General features: G+C 43.3%; 3 protein-coding genes and 2 long non-coding RNA genes across 14 annotated transcripts in view; 3 read left to right on the top strand and 2 right to left on the bottom strand.

The window, feature by feature from the left end:
- DZANK1 (double zinc ribbon and ankyrin repeat domains 1) lies at positions 1-21,296 on the bottom strand. 10 transcript variants are annotated; one of them, XM_053938399.1, is made up of 22 exons: positions 21,184-21,296; positions 20,191-20,305; positions 19,877-20,001; positions 19,082-19,235; positions 17,918-18,035; positions 17,488-17,584; positions 16,614-16,726; positions 15,979-16,064; positions 15,188-15,305; positions 14,186-14,299; positions 13,145-13,237; positions 11,122-11,238; positions 10,247-10,408; positions 9,414-9,642; positions 6,009-6,112; positions 4,742-4,813; positions 3,723-3,819; positions 2,834-2,919; positions 1,676-1,756; positions 1,011-1,138; positions 624-698; positions 1-208 (listed from the first exon to the last, which is right to left on the bottom strand). In XM_053938399.1, exons 3-22 carry the CDS (start codon positions 19,983-19,985, stop codon positions 88-90), a joined length of 2,274 nt encoding a protein of 757 aa, XP_053794374.1. In that variant the 5' UTR covers positions 19,986-20,001; positions 20,191-20,305; positions 21,184-21,296; the 3' UTR covers positions 1-87. The 10 variants fall into 10 exon arrangements, with proteins under 10 accessions (XP_053794374.1, XP_053794375.1, XP_053794373.1 ...); XM_053938400.1 differs by lacking the exon at positions 21,184-21,296 and adding an exon at positions 20,416-20,701; XM_053938398.1 differs by lacking the exon at positions 20,191-20,305.
- On the top strand, positions 1,717-3,781 carry LOC128785653 (uncharacterized). The gene is made up of 2 exons (XR_008429962.1): positions 1,717-1,805; positions 3,702-3,781. It is a non-coding gene; the product is annotated as an uncharacterized LOC128785653 (long non-coding RNA).
- LOC128785652 (uncharacterized) lies at positions 4,077-15,977 on the top strand. Its single transcript, XR_008429961.1, has 3 exons — positions 4,077-4,164; positions 14,972-15,046; positions 15,901-15,977. It is a non-coding gene; the product is annotated as an uncharacterized LOC128785652 (long non-coding RNA).
- LOC128786416 (collagen alpha-1(I) chain-like) lies at positions 21,160-21,879 on the bottom strand. The gene has a single exon (XM_053939662.1). It carries the CDS (start codon positions 21,877-21,879, stop codon positions 21,160-21,162), a length of 720 nt encoding a protein of 239 aa, XP_053795637.1.
- POLR3F (RNA polymerase III subunit F) overlaps positions 21,686-24,089 on the top strand; it is a 7,138-nt gene continuing 4,734 nt past the window's right edge. The window contains exons 1-3 of the mRNA XM_053939485.1: positions 21,686-21,933; positions 22,357-22,474; positions 23,906-23,973. Of these exons, the coding sequence (XP_053795460.1) occupies positions 21,878-21,933; positions 22,357-22,474; positions 23,906-23,973 (242 nt within the window). The 5' untranslated portion in view covers positions 21,686-21,877. The remainder of the gene's footprint in view (positions 21,934-22,356; positions 22,475-23,905; positions 23,974-24,089) is intronic.

The raw sequence follows: 24,089 nt of genomic DNA on the forward strand, positions 1-24,089 counted from the left end.
TCAAAGAACCTTCAGCTTTATTTGGGGAGAAAGTTTGTTGTGATAACACATTGATGAGAACAATGTTCCCGTGTCACGTAAGTTTGTTCAGTGTTCTCTGTCCAGACTTACTTGGAAGAGTGAAATAACCTTATTATCTCCAGCTGCAACAGCCAGATCCAGCGCCGAGTGCCCTGCTGCATTCCTCTTTTGCACGCTTGCATTGCAGCTGTAAATACAGAACACATTGGTTTGAACTGCTGAAATTCAGTGCAAGAGACTGCACTTAGTGATGAAGTGGCTTGTAGGTGAATGTTGATGTGGAGTAACTTTGGAATTTCTGGAGGCTCCTTCCTGCAGGGACGTGGGGCAGGCTCTCAGTGGTGCCCAGCAGGTCTGTGCTGGCAGGCTGGGGGGAGTGATTTATAAGCAGTGATTTTAAAAATACAAAAATAAACACACAAATGTAAACTAGTGTTAAAATTATAGTTAACCTTATAAACATTAACTATTTTTTTATCTTGTGTATAAAATTTATAAACTAAAGTTTTGTAAAAAGAAGTTATGTTAAAGTTTACAAATTTTTACACAGATCCATCTCATAATCTCATGCAGCTGAGCTGGAGGCCCAGCACAGTACCTACCGTAGCAGGGCTCGGATGCACTCCTCTCCCTCCAGTCCCAGCAGAACTGCCTCATGGAGAGCTGTGTTGTTGTGCCTGCACAGGAGGAATGAGCAATGCACTTATTACCTAAGGAACTTAGCAAGTAAAACTTGGGAAAATGAATAGGAGGATACAGACCACACTAGAAGTGTGATAGGCTCTGGTGATATTTATCATATTAAGTGTGTGGGAGAAGGAAGTGAAAAGAACAGCAGCTTTTATAACAGAAGTTAGGAGAAATCTTCAAAGCTGGCAACTGGAGGAGGGAGTGTGGACACTGTCCTTGAAAGGACTGCATTTGTGGAAGAGAGGTGGGGCACGTAAGACTTTTTTCAGTAGAACTTGGAAGGATCAGAGCTCACTTACGGCCCTGACTGCTGGTCAATGTCTGCCCCTTTCTGCACCAGAGGGGAGATGGCTCCTGCGTGCTTGTTCAGGACAGCAACTGTGAGGGCAGGGCGCTCCTCCTCGCTCAGGGAACTGGGGTCAGCTCCCTGCAACAGAGCAGAGCAAAGGGGGCTGCTACAACCATACAGATTCTTCAGCTTCAACCTTGCTTTTGTATTATGCCAACTCAAGCTGGCAAATGGGCTTCAAGCTCGAGACAGAGAGAGGTTCAAAGTGTGTTATTTTGCTTTCTTCTGAAAAATGTTTGTCATCTCCTAGCTTAAAGCCAGAGTAAATGTGTGTAACAGCACCAAATCAGTTCCCAGAGCAGAAACAGAGATTATGCTTGCTTTTGTTGTACAGAGGACTTGATCCTAAATTATAAAACAAATACCTTTTTTTTTTGTTTGGCTGTGACAAACCCAGAGAAGACTGGCTTATGTACTGATCAAATAGAAATTTGGGGAGAACATCTGTAAATGTAAAACAGGCCCTATCTTCTCTAAAATGCTCTTTCAATCTGAAGACTGGTATTGCAAGGCTGTTGCTTCCTACTCATCAAGCTGAAGTTGCATTCCAGGCTAATATTCATGCAGTAAACAGCCAAAGAGTTGAAAAAGGAAACTTCAGCAAGTGTTACTTACATCACTGAGCAATTGTTCTATGAAGGTGATTCTTCCTTTCCCAGTTGGACCCAGTTCATCCAGCAGCTGTCTGGACTCTGGCTGTGGAGACACACAACAGCCAGGAACATTTCACACAGGGAAAATACAAGTAAGTGGGCCAGATCCTGCCTTGGAATGAAAGTGCAAATGCACACAGTGGCATGAATTTGATGCATCTGAGCCTCTTGTTACTAATCCCTGACTTCTTTGGGAATGTCTTTCTGAACCTGAGCAAGTGTTGGGTAACCCTGGCTAATATCTCACTGCTGAGGTCTTCATTCAGCAACTGTGTCTGCAAATGATTCACTTTGTCAGTGCAGCTCTCCAGGGCTGTACAAAGATCTGCTCAGCACAGTAAAATTAAACGTGCCTACACGTTTAGGAGTAAAGTTTGAAGCTTCCAGAACTTGTGGAAGTATTTTGTTTTAAAAATGTGCATGTTTTGCCTCAGTGAAATTAGTTCACTAAATCTTAACAAACAAACAACTAAAACAACAACCTAAAACCTTTTCCTTTTATTTCTTCCCAGTTTTCAACCTTTTCTCGTTTTGAAAGCTCAGTCACTTGACCAAGCATTTTTATTTCTGGACTCATATCACAGAGCTCTGTATCTGCTCCCACCTGTTGAGCTGGCTGACTGATCCAAGCTTAGATAAATGTACATTTCCCTTTTGAAATTGTCCATGTCGTTATTGACAACCCCTTTAGTAGACAGTTCTTTCAGGAAATTTGGTTTCCAGTGGAAGTAAATTCTTGCTTCTTGAATTAAACTAGGCCTCTATGGAGTTAAATGTTGTCAAGTCAAGGGAAGATGACAATACCTCCATACGATGTTGCTTCTGAAAAAATCTCTAAGAGAATCGCTGCAACAGTCCTTAGGCCTAATGCAGTATCAAAATTGAATGGGTTCAAAATGAGAGAAAAAAATCTAATTAAACTCCTAGTAGAAAAACAAATTAGTTATTTTCAATTCTGAACTAAATGTCAGTTACCAATGTTGAGGTTTTATATTAAGTTGGACTTTATCCCCTGCCCTCAGTCAGGGTTAAAACCTTTCTGTTTTAACGCCTGGATGCCCTCCTTCACGTTAGTGCTGCTCTAGAAATCTTTTTTCCTGTATTTGCAGAAGATACTTACAGAGGGCTTATATTCCTGTCCCGTGAGTGTTCTTGACTTGGTTCTCTTTATTTTGCCTCTTGAATAGAAAAGATGATCATCTCTGCCTACCAGAAAGGAAAACAAGTGTTAATTCAAAGCAAAGTCAGTATCCTAACTAGAACTTGGAGCAGAGATCTGGAAATAATTTATCCAAAATCAAAGCAGTATTTATCAGTTTTCCACATGAGAAAGTGATGAAATACTTGTTGCAGTTCAAACTGGTTTTAACAAAAGGTTTGCACAGCTCCCACTGCAGTGACTGCCTCTTGCCAAGCCTCAGACTGGAAGCACAAAGTGGATGAAACTTACATGTGAATTAATATGTGAAATGATGCTATAAAAATTCCTGAATTGTAATGCTGACTTTACAACTGGTTGATTTAATGAAAACCTAAGTCCAATATGAGATGCCCACAATGCTGAGCTGTTACTGACACCAGTGGGAGATTGCAGTTAAACATCTCTGAATGAATGTATTTCATCATTTCTCATCTCTGCCAAATACACCAGAGCTGGCAGTGCCTGGCAGAGTTCAGAAGTAGAGATAATATTGATATTTATGGTTCCTATTGTAAAAGAGTATGTGAAACAGCTAAAGTTTTAGTGTAATAATAAAAACACTGCTGTGTCCTGTGGCTGCAGTTCACTGGTCTCCTCAGCTCTCCAGGGATGAAGTTCCCAGGAGTTTTTGAGAGTCTGTACATTGCTTAAATCTCAACTTGGACATATTTTGAGACTTAAAAAAGATCAACTTAAATAGGCACAGAATGTTTGCCTGCCTTGGTGTCTAAGCTTCCAAGCACTACTTCTGTATTTCTGACTGCTCTATTTATGGTCTACTGTAAAGACAGGGGGAAGAAAATCTCACCAAAATTAGTCTGACTGCCATCCTGCCCATCTGTGACTTCTGTTCCAGCACTCAGGTAATCATTGCTGAACTTCACTGCTCTGTTAGGATGAATATCCTGTAGAATCATCAAGTGCAGGCAGTTATTAAGATTCTCATGCAATGCTGCTATAATCCTAGTGGCACAACACTGTAGCATATGAGAAGATGCGTAGGCTTTGAATATCAGTGTCAAGCTACCACAAGACATTATCATATGTAATTGAACTGGGTTTTGAGGCAAAATTATGTAGCAGTTTTTTCCAAACCTTATGTAAGTATTTTTTTTTGATTTAGGAAAAAAAAGTGATACAACCTCAATTAATGAAATGAAGATTCTCCTCCAAATGAAAGTGTTTCTACCACTTGAGAAATTTCACTTCTGAAATGATGTGATACAGTTTTTCAGGCCTCACACAGCAAGGTAAGCTTTCCAAGATTCCACACAAGAGACGCAGTCTGAATTTTGGATTTTTGAAATGGTAGATTTTCATCTTGAAAAGCTGGAAATGTATATGTTGTGATTTTTGGAACATGGTATTTCCTGAGATAGACATTCCAGATTTTGAATAGAGTTAACAGGAGCTCTGACAAAAGTTATCTCCAAACTATTGAAAATTACTAAGCTTAGTTTTTAAGAGCACACTTTCCAGGGTGAAGAAAAACAGGATCTCTCAGGAACTCTCTCAAAAGCTAAGGGGTGCTGGAATCATCAGACAACATGAGCTGAAAGAAGAAAGTTAATACTAATATAGCAAACTAACAAAACATGAGATGATAGCAACATAACCATGAAGTCTGGCTTAATCAGATAAGGATACCTGTTCATCCAACTCCAGCAGAGAAAGAAAAAGATTATTTTCTCTGAAGAGATAAGGTAACACCCTCTGAACAAAAGTATTACTTCTTTAGACCTGAACTGAAAATATCTCAGCATTATGCTGCTGTAGGGACAGCTTTAGACCAGCTGCCTCTCAACAGGCCCCATCTCATGAACTGACCTTGTTAACAGCAGCAAAATTCAATGTAATAGTGACTTCATAGTCATCTTCAGAGATGGTGGCATAATTGATCTAGAAGGAAAGAGCAGCCATTAGTATATCGTAGCAAAAAAACCCTCTTTAAAGAAGTACTTTAAAGAATAATTCTTGCTGATGGTGTTTCTTGTGCAGCCAATGCACAAAATCACACATGTAGCCTTTGCTTCCTTGTGATACTGTACCAACACTTCCCATGTCAATGAGAAAGAGGCAGGTGTGTTTTCAGTAACTGGAAATTTCACAACAACCGAAACGCCAAATGAATCCAAAACTGTACTGAGGCTGCATTTCATGGAAGTTCAGTCGTTCTCCACTGAGATTTTGTAGCTGCATACAAGGCTGTGCTGTTCTTGGGAGTCCAGATCCACGAGAACTGGTGGCTGCTTTAGGCACACCAGTCTGGGGAAGCACAGTCTGTATTAAAACTTTGGTACCTTTGTGTATCATCAATTCCTTGAGACAGTACTGCTGGCAACAAGGCTATGGAAGTCATACAAAAATGAGTGCACAGGGGATTATAAAGAAATGGAATGAAGATTATATTGCAGCTGGTTGAGAATTTTGAGGTAAGGTTGATTATATTTCTAATCCACATGAAAAACTGCAAAAGCAGCATTAAACCCAGATAGCTGCATCTGCTTTGAACCATTTCTGTTACTTCTGGGGCACAGCTTTTAAGACAATAAAGTGACAAAAGGCCACCAAGCAGCAGGAATAGCCTTCCCTAGGCAATTTTATATTCTTCAGGCCTTATCCTTTTGAATCCTCTAGCAGAGGAAACAAGTTGCAATGGACTGCACCTCTGTTCTATTAAGCAGATATTCTCTTATGGTTGCACTGCAGCTTCTGAAGATCCTGGTGGACAATAGGTCTCAGTGAATATAGAAATCAGGTGCACAGTATCTACTGGACTATCTACTCCCCAGGAAGGAGTCCTAGAAGGTTTCCACCTTCTTACTATATAAAAGCAGCTGAGCAAAGTGTTTCTCACTCCCCTTACAGCTCTTAGGTGAGAGAACAGGAATTGCCATAGGAAAAAAAGCAGAAAAAAGTCTTCAGGAAAAGACTGACCAAAAAATGGAACAACAAAATGAGACAAATGACACACACAGACAGATCAACATCTAAAGAAAAGGGGGAGATTTATTTTCCCAGTGCTTATGTAGCAGCCACAATAATCTTTTAATGACCCTCCATAGGAAGATACTACTCACAAGCTCCTTCCTACCTTTCCCATTTGAGGTTCTCCAATCAGTGTTCTGAATTCAAGGTTGTTCTGGGCATAGCTTCGTACATGAGCACAAACATGATCCAGCTGTTTTCTCCAGTAACCTGTTCACAGGGAGTTAAGCAGGAGAAAAATCCTTAAAATGTGATTAACATTCCTTCTAGTCAAGTGATGGGAGATTTAAAAGATAGCACAGTTTCACTGAGATTTAAAAAAAAATTCTGTAGAAAATTCATCTAATCAAGAAAATGAGAAGGAAGTTATACTCTAAAAAGCCAGGTGAAACACTGTTTAATCTATAGCCATAATTCATCCTTAGGGCCCTCTACTGACAACAAAGCCATGTCTTGGAATGATCCTTAGGAGTCAAAACTGGTTCCGTGTGAAGGGAAAAATCTCACACCATTCTAGATCATAACAGAAGAAGTAGAATATTACAATTAAGCAATCATGTGTTATTGAGCTGTTTTTTAGTTGATTTTGGGTAACTGACAGGGAACAATAATCCAAATCTGAAAACTGCAAACACAGAAACTCAGGATATACAACATTTGGTCTGTGTAACTTATCCTCCAAATAAATTCCTTTCAATTATATATGTGAGAGCATATGAAAAGCTTAAGCATTCCTGCTCTTTTGCCTGTCAGGATCTCTGGGAGAGAGTCAGCATTCCTTTATGCTGATAGAGGGCACAAAACATGAGGGGCTGATTGTGCCTGGATTAAAAACTCATCTTAAGCCATTTAGAGCTTTTGCACCTCCTGTCCAGGCAATTCCAGAGCTACATTTTGTTTTCATCAGAGAAAAAAAACAAACTGACTTCTTCTCATTTTTAACTGATTGTTTTCAGGATCTGGCTAATTTTCTTTTTTAGCATCCTCATGGTAAATAGAGAGCATGATTCATTTTATTGTAAATAAACTGTGTAGGCTTGGTAACCTCATTTAACTTACACAATGCAGCTGCTCTGACCTTTTCCTTTCCTTCATGTTAAGTGAAGCTTAAAACTGAAAAGAGACCAAGCCAGAAGGAAAGTGCTGCTCTGGGTTTTACAGGACAAAGCAAGGGCACAAGGAGTTTTGTGCTTGGAAGACTCAAGGTTGACAAATGATGGTACGACAAACTAAACCAACAAATCTTACTTGTTAAGCAGCTTTAAATGAATAGAAAAAGAAGGATCCACAGAGAAACATAAATTGCTGCCTGCTGTGGTCTCATATGCAAAAACTAATACAAGCTGAAAGCAGTATTTAAAACATCTAAAATAGACTACTTGGCGAGTGATCTCACCATAGAAGTCAGTATTATTTGCAATAAAGTAGTACATAACTAGCCCAGATCCCCAGATTTTATTTGAAAAAATCCAGATGGTCAGGAACATATTCTTGCATTGCATGGCTGATATTCTATTAGATCTCGAAGGATTTTTGGCAGCATTGATGGAATACCTGGATCCATGCTGCCAATAGCAGATTATACCTTTATGACACTGATTTAACCTTTGTTACAGTAGAAAAGGGAAGTTCTTTGTAAAGTTTTCCTGGTAAATGTCTTGGTTCCCGTTCAAAACAGACTGAAAGTACAGCAAAAAAAGAAATACAGTATACACCAGAGGATTAGTGTTTTGGTACTGCTGTTGTTTGCCCCTTTCTTAACTGTTTAATATTTTTTTTTTATCTTCAAACATGAAAAGAAAGTTAGTTAATAGTTGATATGGTCAAGAAATAATAACCTCCACCATTTTATTTAATTGCTTTTATTTAAAAACTTTAATATCAAATGCCTGATCCTATTTTGATTGAAGAAATAATGGTCATATTTGGCATATATAAACAAGATTTTCCTGGTGATAGTACATGGTCTTGTTGATACAGATAAGCTTCAAGCCACATATATAACTCAGCATGAAGTGACTGTAAGAGACATTTATTGAGTTATGGGGTGAAATACGCTCCTCAGTCCTTGGCAGGATCTAAAGGAGAATACATTACACAGTGCAACTTCAACAAAGTTACCTTGGCTAAGTGGATAAAAATGGAAAGAATTCAAAAGCAGCTCAGAATTCCTGCCCAGTGTTTCCCAGTGAGCAGTTCTCACTCACAAGTCACGAGCTGTACTTCTGACAGAGATACACAAATATTCAGTGTGACTTTCCTTTTTCCTTGGCACCATTAGGGGCCAATCCTTTCTTATCTCTGACTAAATTAAGCTCCCTGACATGTTGAGTCAAGTGTTGTATTTCCTACAGTGATGCCTAAGAGAACATGTCACATTTCAGAGGAAGGGAGGAGGAAACCAGATTTCCCCAGTGGTAATTTTCAGAATTAGAGTCCATCTGAATACAGACACACAGAGTCAAAAGAGATATTTCTAACATTCATTAGCAATTCCTACTACCCAACAGAAAATTAATTCTGGTAACAGCCTGAGGGCTTGATTGCTGAAGAGAGCTAGATGAGAAAGTAGATCCAATAGAGGAACTGCTCCTCTAAACCAGGGTTTGGTGCTGGAATCATTTAAAATTAACTCTTTCTATAGATTGCCCAGCTGGACTGCCCTGTGAGATTAAAGACAATTTTGCCCACTGAGCCATTTATTAGATCCCTAATTAATACTGATGGACTGTCTTCAAGGGTTTGGGATCCAGAAAGCTGAAGATTTCTCAGGATCGTAAAACTAGAACCTCTAAAAATGGCAAGCATTAATGACAGCAAACAGCCAAGGGATTTCACAAAGAACAAAGTGACCACAAAACTCACTGTGAAAGAAAGTTGTCTGCACTACTGATACTGCTCCTACTGTAGTCTGTGAGAGGAAAAACTCTTCAATGAGTGATATTTTCATAATCCTATTAAGAATCCCTTCCTCTAGTTCAGTTTTCTTTGCTTCTGAAGCTTCTATAATTTATTGCAGAGCAGCACTCCAAACAAGTTCCTCACGTAGGCAAGCTTCATCATATTTTCAAGAGCTCTGATCCCCCGTGTCTCAGAGTTTTGTTTATCAGTATCTCTGCAGGTGCCATCACAGCTCTACCTGAGGTTCACATGGCAGGGGCTGGGGAGGGTGCTGGGAACTGGGAGCTGTTCAGTGGTTTCCAGTTCAAATACAGGACACCTGCCTCCACTCTTGTGGGATCTGAAGAAACCAAATTGCTACCAAATTAGTAAGGCTGCACAGGGCCCAGTAACCCCAATTTTGCTATTGCTGATGGCTTTATTTTAGTTGGTGGTGGAGATCAGTGATTGAATTCTAAGGCAGTGCATTTACAAGTGACTGGTGGAAACACAGACTTGTAAAGATGTAAATCAGTGTCCTACTGATGCCACATCCCATAAACTATAATATGTTCAAGAAAAAAAATAAAGTTATAAATTGTTTAGAAATAATAAAATTAGAACTTCTAACCTTTTCCAGGACTAATGGCTGTCAGGAGAGGCTTATGATCACTCATCTTTTCCACTTTTTCCTTTTGGGAAATCAGCTCAAGCTCCTTCTTTTCCAACAGTTTGCTGGATGGGTAAAAAAGTCCAATGGTTTGGGTTCCTCTATCTTCTCTTTCTGTTAGTTCTGCCCTTGATTTGGGCAAGGAAATAGGACAAGTTTGCCAGGCAACCTGAGCCTGTAATAGTTTTGCCTTGTGGGGGGTGGAGAAGGGAAAATGTAAGTAATATAGATATAATTCAATGGCTTACAAGCATAACTAACCAGAACACCAAATTGTAAGGGAATGAAAAAGCCAGCAGGAAGAATAATTAACAATTTTTAAATTTTAATTACCAGTCTGTAACAACAATGCAACTTATCACAAATATTCAAGAAAAATCCAAATTCTTCACAATTGCCAGGGGATGTGTATGCTTTTGTAGGGCAAAAGCTGGCCTTGCTAAGTATTGGGCTCTTTCTTAAAACAGTTTAAAAACAACTACTACATTTGTGTGAAAGAACACCTTGTATCAGCAGACCACAAATAATTCACAGCCAATAAGATAAAACTGCTTGAAGGGCTAAGACTTTTGAAAGACTGACTGTTTCTCACTCTGCCATTTACAAAGAGGCTGGATGGAGGCCTTGGGATGAGGCTGCTTTTCAGCAGAAAGCAAAACAAACAGTTTTGCCCTCCTTGTGCTCCCAGCCCACAGCATTGTCCAGGAAATTAATGGAGCTGTGCTGATGCTACCCGCAGTGGAGCAGCCTCTCAGCTGAGTTCAAAGCTGGCTTTGTTCCGTTGTGTGTCCTACCTGAGAGGCTCCCAGGGAGTCCCCCGGGGCCGTGGGGCTGCCAGGAGAGCTCTGTCTGCACGGAGGCTCTATGTAGACACCACAGAACACGCAGAAGCGAGCATAGGGCTGGTTGCTGGTGCCACACTTGGAACAAGAAAAGTAGGATGGAGGAGGTCCAGGCTGGAAAGTTCAATGCAACATTTGTCACTAGAGAAACATAGGATGAATGACTCAGGAATGATAAGAGCAGAGGAATGAATTAAAAGGAAGTAAAGTACCACCCTGAGTGTCCTAGTACAGTACAGGACTAATGGTTATTTATGCATATAGGGGAGTGTTTCAAATTTTATGTGCATTCAGCTCACAGAGAATAAGTTTTCCTTGAGTGTGATCTTAGATAGAAGCACTGTACCAGGGGAAATTGCTTACATTGATTGTAATTCTACTGAGCAGCAGTTAAGTACTTGTCCTTACTGAAGTTAAGGAGGCCTTCAGTCAAAACACTTGCATGCATCATCTCATATCTGGTAATTGCCTGTATAGGTGATTATAGCCCAGAGCTGTTATGGGAAAACTTGCATTGCCTCAGCCTATACTTTAACCTTTGATGGTTAAGTTACTTTGCCCGAGCACAGCGCTGTTGCATCTCAGCTGATGCAATGATCTGGTGCTTGTTGACCCATAATAATTTGTTTGCACCTCCAAACCCTCGGGTCACTGACTGATGTGGGGTCAGGATGTTTTCTGAGTTCACTTTTCCATACACAATCCTCTGTGCTCTAAGCAAGTATCTCGATGACAACAGTGTTCACTGGCAGGAGTTGTGCACAGAGCAGTGTGATGCTGCTGCAGAGAAGCAGCCCCAGGGGAGTCCCCACAGACAGCAGACAAACCTTGGCCCCACACCAGGCACAGAAGCGCGCGTCACTCTGGTTCACGCCGTGGCACTTGGAGCACTGAGCCCTTTGCTGGCCCTGCAGAGCTGGGCAGGAGCCTCCTCCAAACACAGGCTGATTAAACAAAACAAGCATTAGGGAGAAAACGCTCCTCACGAAGGAAACTCCACAAGCCTAATAAGGGGAAAGAGGAAAGCAAGCTGCTCTGGCAGCACAAAGTAACATTCAGCCTAAAGGAATTATTGCAGCTTAGAACGAGCCACAGAGTGTCTTGGATCTAACCTATAATTTTCATTACAAAGCCACGGGAAAATGTAGCATCAATTAATTTGAAAATATTTTTAGCAGAACTAGCACTAAAAGATAAAAACCTTACCAATGGTGTGCTTTTAACCTGAGTATTTATTAATAGGGCCCTATGTGTAAGTACAGATGAAAATTCAGATGGAGGCCTCTCTACTGACGAACTTGCATTTTCAAATCCAACACACAGTTTTCCTTGTACCTTTCTTTTTAGTAATATAGCAGGGACAATGTGTTCAGACAGAATTTCCTCACCGTTTGGAATTTGCTGCATAAATATTTTTTTGCACTCTTTTGCCTTGTGCAAATTATGTATTACTCAACTTTTCTACAATTAACTTATATGAGTAAGCAAAACAGGTTTTTCATCTGAAACTTCTAGAGCTTAAGTACAGATCGCAGTTAGGACAAATAGGACTTAAAAATGTTTTGTTAGGTTTTGCCTTAAGGCTTATGCAGTTTATTTTCTCTACAAGTCAGGAATATGGACAGGGGACAGAACCCAAGGAAAATTATTTTAATTACACTGTAACAGCAAGTAAGCAAACACAAAATAGCCCTGTTTTAATCTGTGGCCTGCATTGCAATTTGAACAATGTAATTTGGGGGTTCAGTTGGAAAATAAAATTTAGAGAAACACAAGTCTAAGTATGTTCTAAATATAAATTATTTAATAGCCATTAATAATGATATCAGCATTATTACTACTATTAAAAATACCATGTTTATCACTAATTAATTACTATTATTAGCAAATTTTCTGATTCCTATTAATAATTCTTAGTAATCATTTAACTTTCTCAGCTAATACAAGTCTCACATTAAGTCACATGCCTCACTACATATGCAGCTACATATTATCTCCACACATACCTGCATTCAGTGAAGCAGCCAAAGATAGATATGTTTATCTTAGGTAAGTACAGAATCCTACTGAAATTCACTTTAAATGACACTTATGTGGCTCTACAAGAGACTTTTGCCTCTAGCTACGGACAGTTCTAGAACTCAGGATGTTAATTGTTATAATCAGAAGATTTTAACTTGCAAACCATTATTGTTCTATCATTTTTGTATTTACCACAACCTGGAGAAGTTAAATGTGCCAGACATTTTTCATACAAGATTTTTTCAGAACTGAAAATAGAATTCTTCTAAGGAACCAAGCTAAACAGGGAGTTGAAACAGAGCAATTTTAGGGGTAACATTTCAGTGCTTTTCTCACCTCTGTGCAGAGTCACAGCCAAATACAAGCATGCTAGCTGTATGCATATAGGAGAAGCAGCAAGTGGAGATAAGAAAAATAATGTAAAAGTGGAGATACGAAAAATAATGCAAAAGCATGTTCTGTTTTCAGAAAATAACTGAAATCAGTGTGAATGACATTCCTGGTGTATTCACTCAACTTTTCTATTGCAATTGAAAGTAATCTGGACACAAACAAGACTCCCTTGGAGTCCCATTTCCTAAGAGCCTTCTGAGCTTTCTCAGTGGCATTCACAATCCTGATTTCCATGTCAGAAACTTGAAGGTCCATGAGACACTTATGTTTAGCTGGACATTTGTGATGGAGCTTTGGGAGGACTGGGCTTAAATATGACACTGGGGAGAGAATCTCTGCTTTGGTAGCACAGAGACAGGGGGACATGACTTGGTTTTCCAGAGATAAAGGATGTTCTGCTGTGGTTTGATTCACCCAGTGTGATCAAAGTCTTACCATCTGTACTTCGGGCAGCTTGCTCTCACAAGTTGCACAGTGTCTATGGTGAAGAGGATTTCCTGTGCCACACACCTGACAAATGACTTTGCCCTTTTCAACAGAGAGAAAATACATTTCACAGAGTGTTTGAAAACTGTCAACAAAGAGACAAAGAAGAAGACTTGATCTTACAAAATGCCGTGGTTATTCAGCCCTGCAGAAAGAGGATATCCTTCAAATCTGGGCTGTTTCACACTTTAGTTAGGCCATGTTGCCTCTCACATATGGGGACTAATTTTTTTTTAAATTATGGTACAGTCTCCTCAGGAGATTCAGTGTCTCCAGGTCTTTGTATACTCTGGTTTCAGTTTGCTCAGTCACTATACTCACAAAAACCAGACAGTCCAGTATCTGCACGGACAATTATTAATAATAATATAATACCACAGTACTCTGTGTGCCTTAAAAGACCTCTGGTGGTGAGTTGACCCTGGCTGAAGACCAGGTGCCCACCAAAGCCATTCTATTCTCCCCTCCTCAGCTGGACAGAGAAGAGACAATATAATGACAGGCTCATGAGTTTAAGGGCAGGGAGAGATCACTCACTGATTACTGTCAGGGGAAAAACAGACTCATCTTGGGCAAAGTTACTGAATTTATTACCAGTCAAGTCAGAGTAGGAAAATGAGGAATGAAACCAAATGTCAAAAACACCTTCTCCCCACTCTTCCCTCCTTCCTGGACTTAAGTTTCCTCCTGATTCTCTGTCTCCTGTCCTCCTCAGCAGCACAGGGAAATGGAGGTTAAGGTCAGCTCATCACACACTGCCTCTGCTGCTCCTTCCTTCTCAAGGGAAGTATGTCCATGTCTTTCTTGTACTGGGGAACCTTTAATCCCTTTTTCCATTCAAGCTGTTTTTTATCCCACTACCTCTTAAAGCTGTCCATAATGTAATTATACAAAGCGAGGTTGGATCAAAATATTTGTAATGAAGTCATCTGTTAGAAAAATGCATGCCAGGAGTCAAATCACTATTTTGTTTTACCTATCCTCAATTACCTTTCTGCAGATGTTGTTTTGGGGCTGCAGCTGTGGAGCTATTGGTGCCTCACAGATAATGCAGGTGGGTGTATTCATTGGCACAAGATGTCGGCATTCGAGGCACGGTGCCATCTGAAGGAAAAGCCACATCACAGTTATGTTAAGAACCACAATGAGATCATTCAGGTTATTAATGAGATTTCAGTATTTTCCTACTGGAATCTACATCAGCAGCAAGGTCACTGGAAACAGAAATTGACAGCAACTGATGCTGATATTGATCCTTAAAGATCAAAGGATCATATTGAGAAAATATTAAGACATCTGGAAAGAGAATGTCAGAAAGGTATTAAGGTAATTTTCAATAAAATGAAAATGATATTATAAAATATAGCAGGACTGGCAAGGTGCTGTGGTCCTTGAGGGGACCTGTGAGAAGGCTTTCTTTCTGTTTCCAAGAGTAAAAGTATAATCCTGTTATTCCACTGTCACCCACTTCATACAGGTAATTGAAATTCTCCTAATTATGAACCTAATCTAAGGAGGTGGTGAATCTTGGTCATTACTTAAAACTGCAGCATTGCCCAGACCAGACAAGTCTCTGATGATACAGGAAGGGAAACACACCACTGACTTGTTAGGTCAGGTTATGATCTCTTGGGAAGAGCTTAGGGAAAACAGTTACACACACCACTCCAAAAACTTGGTGCATATGCCCACACATGCCACCATTTAAATTTTCAGGACTGGTACTGTTTCCTGATATAGGCAAATAATTTACTTTTCCTTTGTTTTTCTTATTAGAATACCTGGCCCCTGAAGAAATCTCTGGTCGATTTCGCCCACTGTTGGAGAATTTCATTGGGTGCAGTGCTAAAGGTATGGGGCACAACAGAGCAATTAGAGCAGAGCTGTGAAATGAAAGTGTGAGTAACAGTTTGCCAGCACTGACTGTGTAACTTGCAGAGGCTGCTGCTCTCTCCAAGGAGGGTGTGTGGGTTGCCAGGATGCTTTGCTGACCTGTGCTCCTTCGGGGGCTGGGAAGCGCCGGACTGGCACAGGGGGGACAGGAGATCCACATTTCTGGCAGAAGTGAGCCAAGGGCTCAGACAGGCGAGGGGCAGAACAATGTGCACATCTGAAAATAAGAGCAAACTGGCTGAGCTTGGTTTAGTATTGCACTGCTGCATGATAATGAATAATCTGGCATTGGCTGTGGCAGGACTTAGGCCACTGATTTCTCAGCTGTGGTGGGACAGCAGACCATGCCCCAGCATCCATGGGACAGAGTTCTGAATGCCAGATGGCTCTGCGAGGTAGAAAGCTCTCTGGCTGCTATGGAGTTTCACAGTTTCCTCCTCATCAGGGGAGGTGAACAGGTCTCTGACAGGCAGTCTGTGTCAGCCTCACTGCTGCACCATGGGGAGCCACTGATGTGCATCACAGAGCTTTTTCAATACTGATAAGCATTAATGTTGTGTGAGACTACAGTGAGAAATGTTCACCTAGAGCATGGAGGGTGTACTGTAATTTGAAAAGACAGTTTATCCTCTGATCCTATGGGTGTTAGGAGGTTTTTTTTAAGGGATGACAAGACAGCTGATAACAGACAGCTGAAAACTACATTTAAGGAACAGAATTTTCAAAGTCCTATCTAGATTATGCAGCTATGAGCCAGCTGCAAATCTGCAGCTATGAGCCAGTGTCTGTCTTTGCCTTCCTAATTTTTATAGAAGCCCACAGTATTATCAGCTTGGTTGCAAAATGATGTTTTCCAAAGGACAAGTGTGTCAAAAGGAGAAGCCACTTACTTAAGGAAATCTGTTTCGCTCTGGATCCTTGACACCTGTGTGCTTGCTAAGCTTTTCTGGCTAGTTACTGCAGAGGAACTTGCAAACTGAAACAGAGGTAATTCTTTATGCTTTAGTAAGGAAATATTTGCAAAATGCATATAAAGATAGAAAAATCAGCTACAGATGTAATTTGAAATAAGCTGCACTGAAATGCACTGCCTTGAGGAGTACTTACTATCCTTCATTCCCCCATTAGCTGCATCAAGGACACATGGCTTCTTCTAATAAAAACAAACCCATGCCTTGCTATGTACTTCCACCACAGCATTGCTGAATACTGAGTTTTAAATATTACCTTGCCAACAACCAGCACTAAGTATTTGCTAACTGCAGATTCAGGAGTGTATTAGAAAAGAATTAATAGGAATGCAGTCAGTGTTGATTTCCTTTGCCTGGTTTTGTCCATACTGACAGCTGTGTCCTGCTTTGGGCATTCCTATTCTCGTGCATCATTACCAATACATTTAGATCAGCACTGTAGAATGCAGGCAAAGGCATTGATAGCTGAGAGAGATCACCAGTCTTCACCTCCTCCTTTTTTTAGACCTGATGACAGCCTTGCACAGTTTTCTTTGGCCTACCCCTTTGCTCACCTGCAATGACTCCGTTGGCTGTGCTGAGGTGGATTCCTCTCTGTGCTCTGTGGCTCCCAAACCACTGGCAAGGAGCTGAGGTCCTTGAGGGGACCTGTGAGAAGGCCTTCTGTCTGTTTCCAAGATTAAAATTACAGTCCTGTTATTCCACTGTCACCCACTTCATGCAGTTAATAGATACCTGAACGTGATTGTTACATACTCTCACTAAGCATAATTAAAAACATATTTGGCATGCACATTTTGGGTTCAAATAAGCTGCATAGAATCACAGGAAATTAAACTAGAAGAAACCCCACACTTCTCTGACAGAGCTTACTATTGTGTTTTAATTTATTTACCGTTTTCTTCCTTCCTGCATGAAGGAAGAAAAATCCCAGCTCCTAAGAATAAATTAAGGAGTAAACATTAATACAATTACCTGCTGTAAAACAGTCCCATTGCTGTTGCCAAGGAATAAGAGACTTTATCTACAGAGAAAATCTGGGTGAAGTTTTCATTTCTGCTCAGTGTATTTATTTTGGAATCTTGCTGCAAGCAAACATCAGTAAAAAAACTCTGCAAAGGATTTGCAATCCCATCAATTTAACAGCATCTTCTGGCACAAAGGGAAATACAGACAGGGCCTTGTTGTGTTGCTGAGAGATGAATGATATTTTAATATGTTTTTGATAAGTCATGTGAAATGTATGCAAAGTAAATTTTGTTCTCTATGTGCAGTCTTGAGCAATCAAAACTGGAATTTCCAGAGGATGTTCTGTCTTCTGAGAAGGTTTTAAAATTACCCACATTTTACAAGCGATGCAAGAGGGAAACTCTATGCAACTTTCTGCTAGAACAGAAGACTACCTCAGCTTTATGAAATTATACTTACCTTGAAGGTCCTGGGATGTTTCATCCCAGGCAGGCTTGATTTCCACATTCAGTCGATTCTTCTTAGGTTTTGTAGCAAATGTTCCACCTTCCTTATTCTAAAATGGAATTCCAAATAAAATTTTTGCTTTTGCTCTCATCCTCTCTTGCTATAGTTAATTGTTAAAATTTTAAAAGTATGTGTTTAAGGTATTTATTTGCAATGCAAGCATATGAAAAGCTTAATTTTAATATTAAAAATTAAAAATAAAAAATTTTTAATAATAAAAATTAAAATTAATTTTAATATTAAAGGACCAAAGCAACAAAGATGGGCAAACAGAGAAAATAAGATATGTGAAGAAAACTGGCAGTCAAAGCTAAATCTCTAAATAATATCAAATATACAACATTTTATACTCACACAAGGGGTTACAATTTCCAAAACTTACCTGTGTGGCCATATCTTTTAGGAAATTCTTGTCATCATCTTCAACAGGGAAAAGGATGTTTGGTTGCTGGTACTCTACCACAAACACCTTTGTCACAATTGAACTCTCCCTGTAGTCCCTGAAAATCAATATTCACAAAGCTAAGAACCTGCCACAGACCCGTGTGCTGCAACAAGAAAATCACTGATGGATGTGGCTTATTAGGTGGAACATCCCTTCCAAGCTTGCCAGTCATCGCTGCAGTCGAGTCCTGAGCAATATTTATTTGGTAAAACTGTCACTCTCTAATACCTATTAACTTACAACAGTGGATTGAAATTGCTGTAAACGTCCAAACCACTCTTCCATGATTTATAATTATTAGAGTGAATCTCTGAAAGTGTCTTAGCATAAACAGACTGCAAACAAGTGTTAATCTAGGCAGTGATAGCAAGAAAATAAACACAGGCCTAGCTTTTGAGTGTTACATAATGTTGTTGTACTGCAGTGCAGGCACGAGCACAGGCTGCAGGTGCTGCAAACACAAATCTCCAAGTGGAGTGGGAGCTCCTGCTCCCTTGGAAATAAAAGACAATGCAACACACTACAGAGAGAGAACTGATGTGTCCTCTCTCTGTCTCTAAGCATGAAGTTATTTTGGACAAGGTCAGTGGCTGTGCAGCCAAATCCAGTTTTTTTTCTGTGTATTGTATTTTTGCTTCACCCAACGTTGTACTTAAGCTGTGAGGTTCAGCTTTCTGTGATCCTCTGGGAGAAACGAAGCAAATTCCTGGTTAGACCAGCTTCTGTAAATGCCCTGAAGCACTGGATGACCCCAGAAACACCAGCCTGGTTTCTCTGGTGTTTCTGATGGTCACACTCCAAAGGATGGGCTCTCAGGACAGTGCATCAGCTTCTCACCCACAGCCTCCAGGATCACTGGACACCCTGAGTCCTGGAGATAACACCCAGAGGTTATCCAACCACAGAAACACTTGATGGATAAAAATTATCCTGAGAAAGCCAACTCAGTGCTATTCGTGAGGATCACTCAGATTGCAAACTGCCTGGGGAAAGGCTCATCTCTCACTTGCAGGTATGGAGTATTTAAACAGCACAAGCTGTGACAGGGCTGCCTGGCCCTTGCCAAAAGAGGACTAAAATAAACCAAAAGAGGATACTCACTTTGTAACTGCCAGGGCTTTGAGCACTATTTTCCCCTCGGGTAATATGATAGGACCCTTATACTCCAAAGTGTTATATGGCCCATAGCCAGGTTTCCTGATGAGTTCTGGTTTGCTTCCATCTAGAGTGTAATAAATACAGGCCCCAGGTGTATCTGAAAGAAACAGAAAAAGTAATTCCTCAGACTGTAGGCAATCTTGGAAAAAGCAAATTACTCACTGCAGTTCTTGATTGTTCTCACATAAAGAAAACAAAGCAGTTCCATAAGTGACCAAATATTTGGGATCAAAAGTGTTTCTCCCATGAAATATCAGTTACTGAACAAAAGCAATTTCATTATAAGCAATATTTCTGACAGCAAAGTATCTGTGAAATGATTTTGCATGCAAACATTGCAGCAGCTTGTCCATTCCAGTGACAGAAAGGATATTTTCTGCCACAGCAAAAGGTGGCAATTCAAAAATTGTAACGACAACGCTGGGAGTGAGCCTGGCACATGATTCTTTCAAGAACTGTTTTTGCAGTCAAAGCCAAATGCAACAGCTTAAAAGTTTGGCTTGGAAGCAATTAAGACTGCTAACACATATAACTTTTATGTCAGTAATATTGTTGGGATCAATAAAATTACATGCAAGCATACCTGCTCCATCAAACCTGTTAGTTAATTTTATAAGTTCCTTAATGAAATGCACACTCCAAAAGTCATGACTAAATATGAAAAAAGTATAAAGGCCAAATATTTCAACTGGACACATAAGTACAGGTTTGAGGTGGAGTTAAAGCTCTTGCTCATACCTGATTTTATTTCTATGAGAGTATTTGTGTCTATTTCCCGTTGAGCTTTCCCTGGAGGTGGGATTCGAAGTGGGATGATCTGAGGAGCTGAGACAGAGCCAGCTGTCATTTTTCTCAGCAGTGATCTTTAAAATAGGAAAGTAAAAAGGCAGAGGATCATTTTCCTATAAAGAAGAATGCACTGAGAAACACAGTCTTTTAGCATGACTCCTGGTCTTCCTTTGTTTCTCTAAAAAGAGAGAACACTGGATTCTTTAGACCATCCTGTGACTGTGATTCTGTGTGTTTGAGCTAGAACAGCTTCAGCACCTCACCTCAGTGACACTGGAAGGAGTAAGGACAGGACTCTCCACCCTCACCGTGTCACATGTGGAACCAGCCTCGTCCCACTGTGGCCACCTGGGCAAGTGCAGCGTGCCCTGGAAGGGACTAAAGAAAACCAGCTGTTTCTCAAGCCTATGCCAGACACCACGTGAATCCAGAACATATCCTGGGAACAGGTGCCGAGCCTGATTTATCCTGATGTGCACAGTCATTACCGTGTCATGCAATTCTAGAGTGAAAAACTGCATTTGGGTACAATGACATCTCACAAAACAAAGAGATGGACTCCAGATCTTGGGAGTCGGTGCTCAGGGCCAGGAGACACGTGTGTGCTACAGGGATTTGGTTTTGTCCCCATCGCCCCGGTGCTCCAGAAAGAGCTCTGGTGCTACTCATGCCAGCAGGCAGCCAGGGCACTCGCCGCGCTGTGCGGGCAGCGTGTCCCGGCGCTCAGTCAGCTGTGCAGGGCGAGGCCGACCCTTCCCCGCGCACCGCGTCCCGTGTCCTCCCTGCCGCCCCCTGTCCCATTTCGGGCCCGGCGGCGCGGAGCCCGGTCCGTGCTGCGGCACACGCCCACCGAGCACGGCCGGACCGGCTCCCCCCGGGCCCGGCGCCGTTCGGCCCTTCCCTCCCGCTGCCCCTGCTGCGGCACCCGCGGCCTCCGCTCCCGCCTCCCGGGACCGCATCCCCGGCGGGACGCGCGGCTCGGCCCGGGCCCAGCGCCGCCGTGCGGGGCCGCTCACCGCCGTGCGGGGCCGCTCACCGCCGTGCGGGGCCGCTCACCGCCGTGTGGGCTCGGTCACCGCCGTGCGGGGCCATTCACCGCCGTGCGGGCTCGGTCACCGCCGTGCGGGGCCGTTCACCGCCGTGCGGGGCCGCTCACCGCCGTGCGGGCTCGGTTACCGCCGTGCGGGGCCATTCCCCGCCGTGCGGGGCCGCTCACCGCCGTGCGGGCTCGGTCACCGCCGTGCGGGGCCGCTCACCGCCGTCCCGCTGGGTCCGGCTGGTCCCGGCTGGGTCCCGTTGGCTCTCGCTGGGTCCCGCTCGGGCCCGTTGGATCCCGTTGGGTCCCGCTCGCCCCCGTTGGCTCCCGTTGGCTCCCGCCCCCCCCGCTGGGTCCCGCTCGCCCCCGCTCGCCCCCTCTCGCCCCCTCTCGCCCCCGGTGGGTCCCGCTCGCCCCCGCTGGGTCCCGCTCGCCCCCGCTCGCCCCCGCTGGGTCCCGCTCGCCCCCGTTGGGTCCCGCTCGCCCCCTCTCGCCCCCGTTGGGTCCCGCTCGCCCCCTCTCGCCCCCGCTCGCCCCCGCTCCCGCCGCCCCCGCTGGGTCCCGCTCGCCCCCTCTCGCCCCCTCTCGCCCCCGCTGGGTCCCGCTCGCCCCCGTTGGGTCCCGCTCGCCCCCTCTCGCCCCCGCTCGCCCCCGCTGGGTCCCGCTCGCCCCCGCTGGGTCCCGCTCGCCCCCTCTCGCCCCCTCTCGCCCCCGCTGGGTCCCGCTCGCCCCCTCTCGCCCCCGCTGGGTCCCGCTCGCCCCCTCTCGCCCCCGCTCGCCCCCGCCCCGTTTCCAGGGACGCCGCGCGCCCGCCGCTCCCGCCGCCCATTGGCCGTTGCGTGGCAACCGGCTCCGCCCGCTCCCGCCGTCGCGCGTCCCTGACGTCATCTCGCGGCGCCGCAGCCCGCCGCGCCATGGCGGAGGTGAAGGTGAAGCCGGAGGCGCCCGACCCCATGGACATCGAGAGCAGGTGCTGCGGGCGCCGCGGCAGGCCGGCTGGGTGCCTGTGTGGAGGCCGCGAGGGACGGGTGGTGGGGCTGGGGGCAGCAGGCGTGGCGGGGCCTTGTCGTTCACCCTCGTCGGGTGGTTCGACGCCCGAGTGTTACCCAGGAAATAGATGCCGAAGCGGGGCGTTGTTAGGGGCACGGAGAGTTTGGTGCTGGGAGGTGCCGAGGGGGCACCGAGGGTTGGGTCAGGTCACTTCCGGCCGTCCCGGAGGCTTTCTGGCCTTGGAAGGGGAGGTGGTGCACGGGGGCTGGTGCCGAGCCCCCTCAAGAAGCAGCTGGTGGACACTTGTGCCCTGAGCTGCTCTCGTCGCTCTCCTCCGTCCCGGCTCCGGCACTGCTTGCATGCAGCAGAGCACGGCTTCTGAAGCTGCTTCTCTGCCCCGCAGGATCATTGAGCTGTGCCAGCAGTTCCCCCACGGCATCACGGACCAGGTGATCCAGAACGACATGCCTCACATGGAAGCTCAGCAGAGGGCCGTGGCCATCAACAGGCTGCTCTCCATGGTAGGCACAGCCCACCTTCCTCTTCCTCAGCACACAGCTCGAGCCCATTAGGCACGCAGTTAATGGGCTGTAGGGACGAGCAGGCTCTCATGTGTGGGGCTGTTCTCTGAGCCCCCACAGGATCCCGAGGATCGCTCTGAGGGCACACGGGTGAAACCTGCCAAACCTGTCAGAGCCAAGGATCAGCTGGCAGTGAGAGGGTGAAAGCTGATTCCTGCTGTGAAAAATGCCTATTTTGTGATTGCCTTTACGCAATAGTTACAATGAATATTATATGTGTAACGTTGGAGAGTTATGCTGTATTAGTTCTCTCCAGTAGTGTGTTGAATGCATTTTTAGGTTATAACACAATGTTAAAATAGGAACTATGCTATGTAAGATACTTTTTAACTAGCTCAAGAAAGAGATGAGATAATCAAGTAGTTCTTCACACAAGGATAACAATTACAGAAACCCCTAAATCTTCCAGAGGAGAGGAATTTATGGCTTTCCTTATCAACAGAAATGAACTTCTTCAAGCCTGACTGAGACTCAAAGGCGCCTGGGGATTAACAGAAAGTTTCTGACAAGTACCAGATGAAGTTCTTGTTTTAAATAAAATATATGCATAATCATGAAGTGTTTTGTATATGCAACAGGCTGTTGCTTTTAAGGTGATTCCTTTGTTCACAAGGCATGCTTGTCGTGGCTTAAGTGCCCGAGAGCATCTGGACATCCATAACTCTTTGCTTTTTATTGTCTTGTGATTGTCCTAACTCTAAATTTTTATTACCCTAATTGTATTGCTATTTTAATAACCATTTTATTATTATTAAACTTTAAAAATTTTAAAAACCAAGTGGTTGGCGTTTTTCACACTGCTGTTATACACTCTTGTGCTTGCCCAATTGCTTTCCTCTTCAAAACAGGAAACAAGCACTGGCCACAAGCACGCAGAGCACAACAATCTCTCTGTGTGGCTGAGAGGTGCCAATAATTTGCTTCTAGGAGTCACTGCCCATCAAAGCTGGCAGCTTGCCAGTGGTGGCCACTTAGTACAAAGCAGAACTTTGTTACTGGAGCTTGGAATTGTTCCAGGGCTCCAAGTGAGTGCTTTGGTGGAAACTGAGAGCAAAGTTTACAAGAACTTGATGTGCCTTGTACCATATGAAAGTCAGGAGAAATAACAGGGACTGTGTAGATGTTGTGGGAAGGGTCAGGAGCTGTTTGTTATTTCTGACAGCTGATGATAAGTGGAAATGTATCAGGGGAAAAAAAAAATCCTCAAGGCTGTTATTGTTTCCAGTGGTTAGAAACATTAGTTTTTATTTTTCTTTATTTAGTTGACATTAAACAATGTTTTTGTTTTAGAATTTCAGAATATTTTTCTAGAACACCTTCTGAAACAAGCTGTTTGAAGGGAAGTAAATGCATTGTGCCCATCTCTCCTAGGGGCAGCTGGACCTTCTGAGGAGCAGTGCAGGTCTCCTGTACAGAATCAAAGATTCCCAAAATGCAAGGTAGGCCTGTGTCTGCTGGGTAAGTAAGTTTGGAACACAATTCTTGTTTAAAACAAATCAAACTTCTTTCAAATGGTGGACCTTTCAAAAATCCTGGTGTCTGCCTTGTTTTACAG

Source organism: Vidua chalybeata, chromosome 3, assembly GCF_026979565.1.
Source record: "Vidua chalybeata isolate OUT-0048 chromosome 3, bVidCha1 merged haplotype, whole genome shotgun sequence".
In the NCBI taxonomy this organism is placed as follows: domain Eukaryota; kingdom Metazoa; phylum Chordata; class Aves; order Passeriformes; family Viduidae; genus Vidua; species Vidua chalybeata.

Bases quoted from the DNA above. Each gene is read 5' to 3' on its own strand.
- DZANK1 (XM_053938396.1), bottom strand. From the start codon at position 21,019: ATGGCCCCGCACGGCGGTGACCGAGCCCACACGGCGGTGAGCGGCCCC. The intron at 9,643-10,246 runs GTAGGACACACA...ACCCCCCACAAG, and splicing joins ACTCCCTGGGAGCCTCTCAG to GCAAAACTATTACAGGCTCA. The intron at 1,139-1,675 runs GTAAGTAACACT...GCTCTGTTGCAG, and splicing joins TAGAACAATTGCTCAGTGAT to GGAGCTGACCCCAGTTCCCT.
- LOC128786416 (XM_053939662.1), bottom strand. From the start codon at position 21,879: ATGGCGCGGCGGGCTGCGGCGCCGCGAGATGACGTCAGGGACGCGCGA.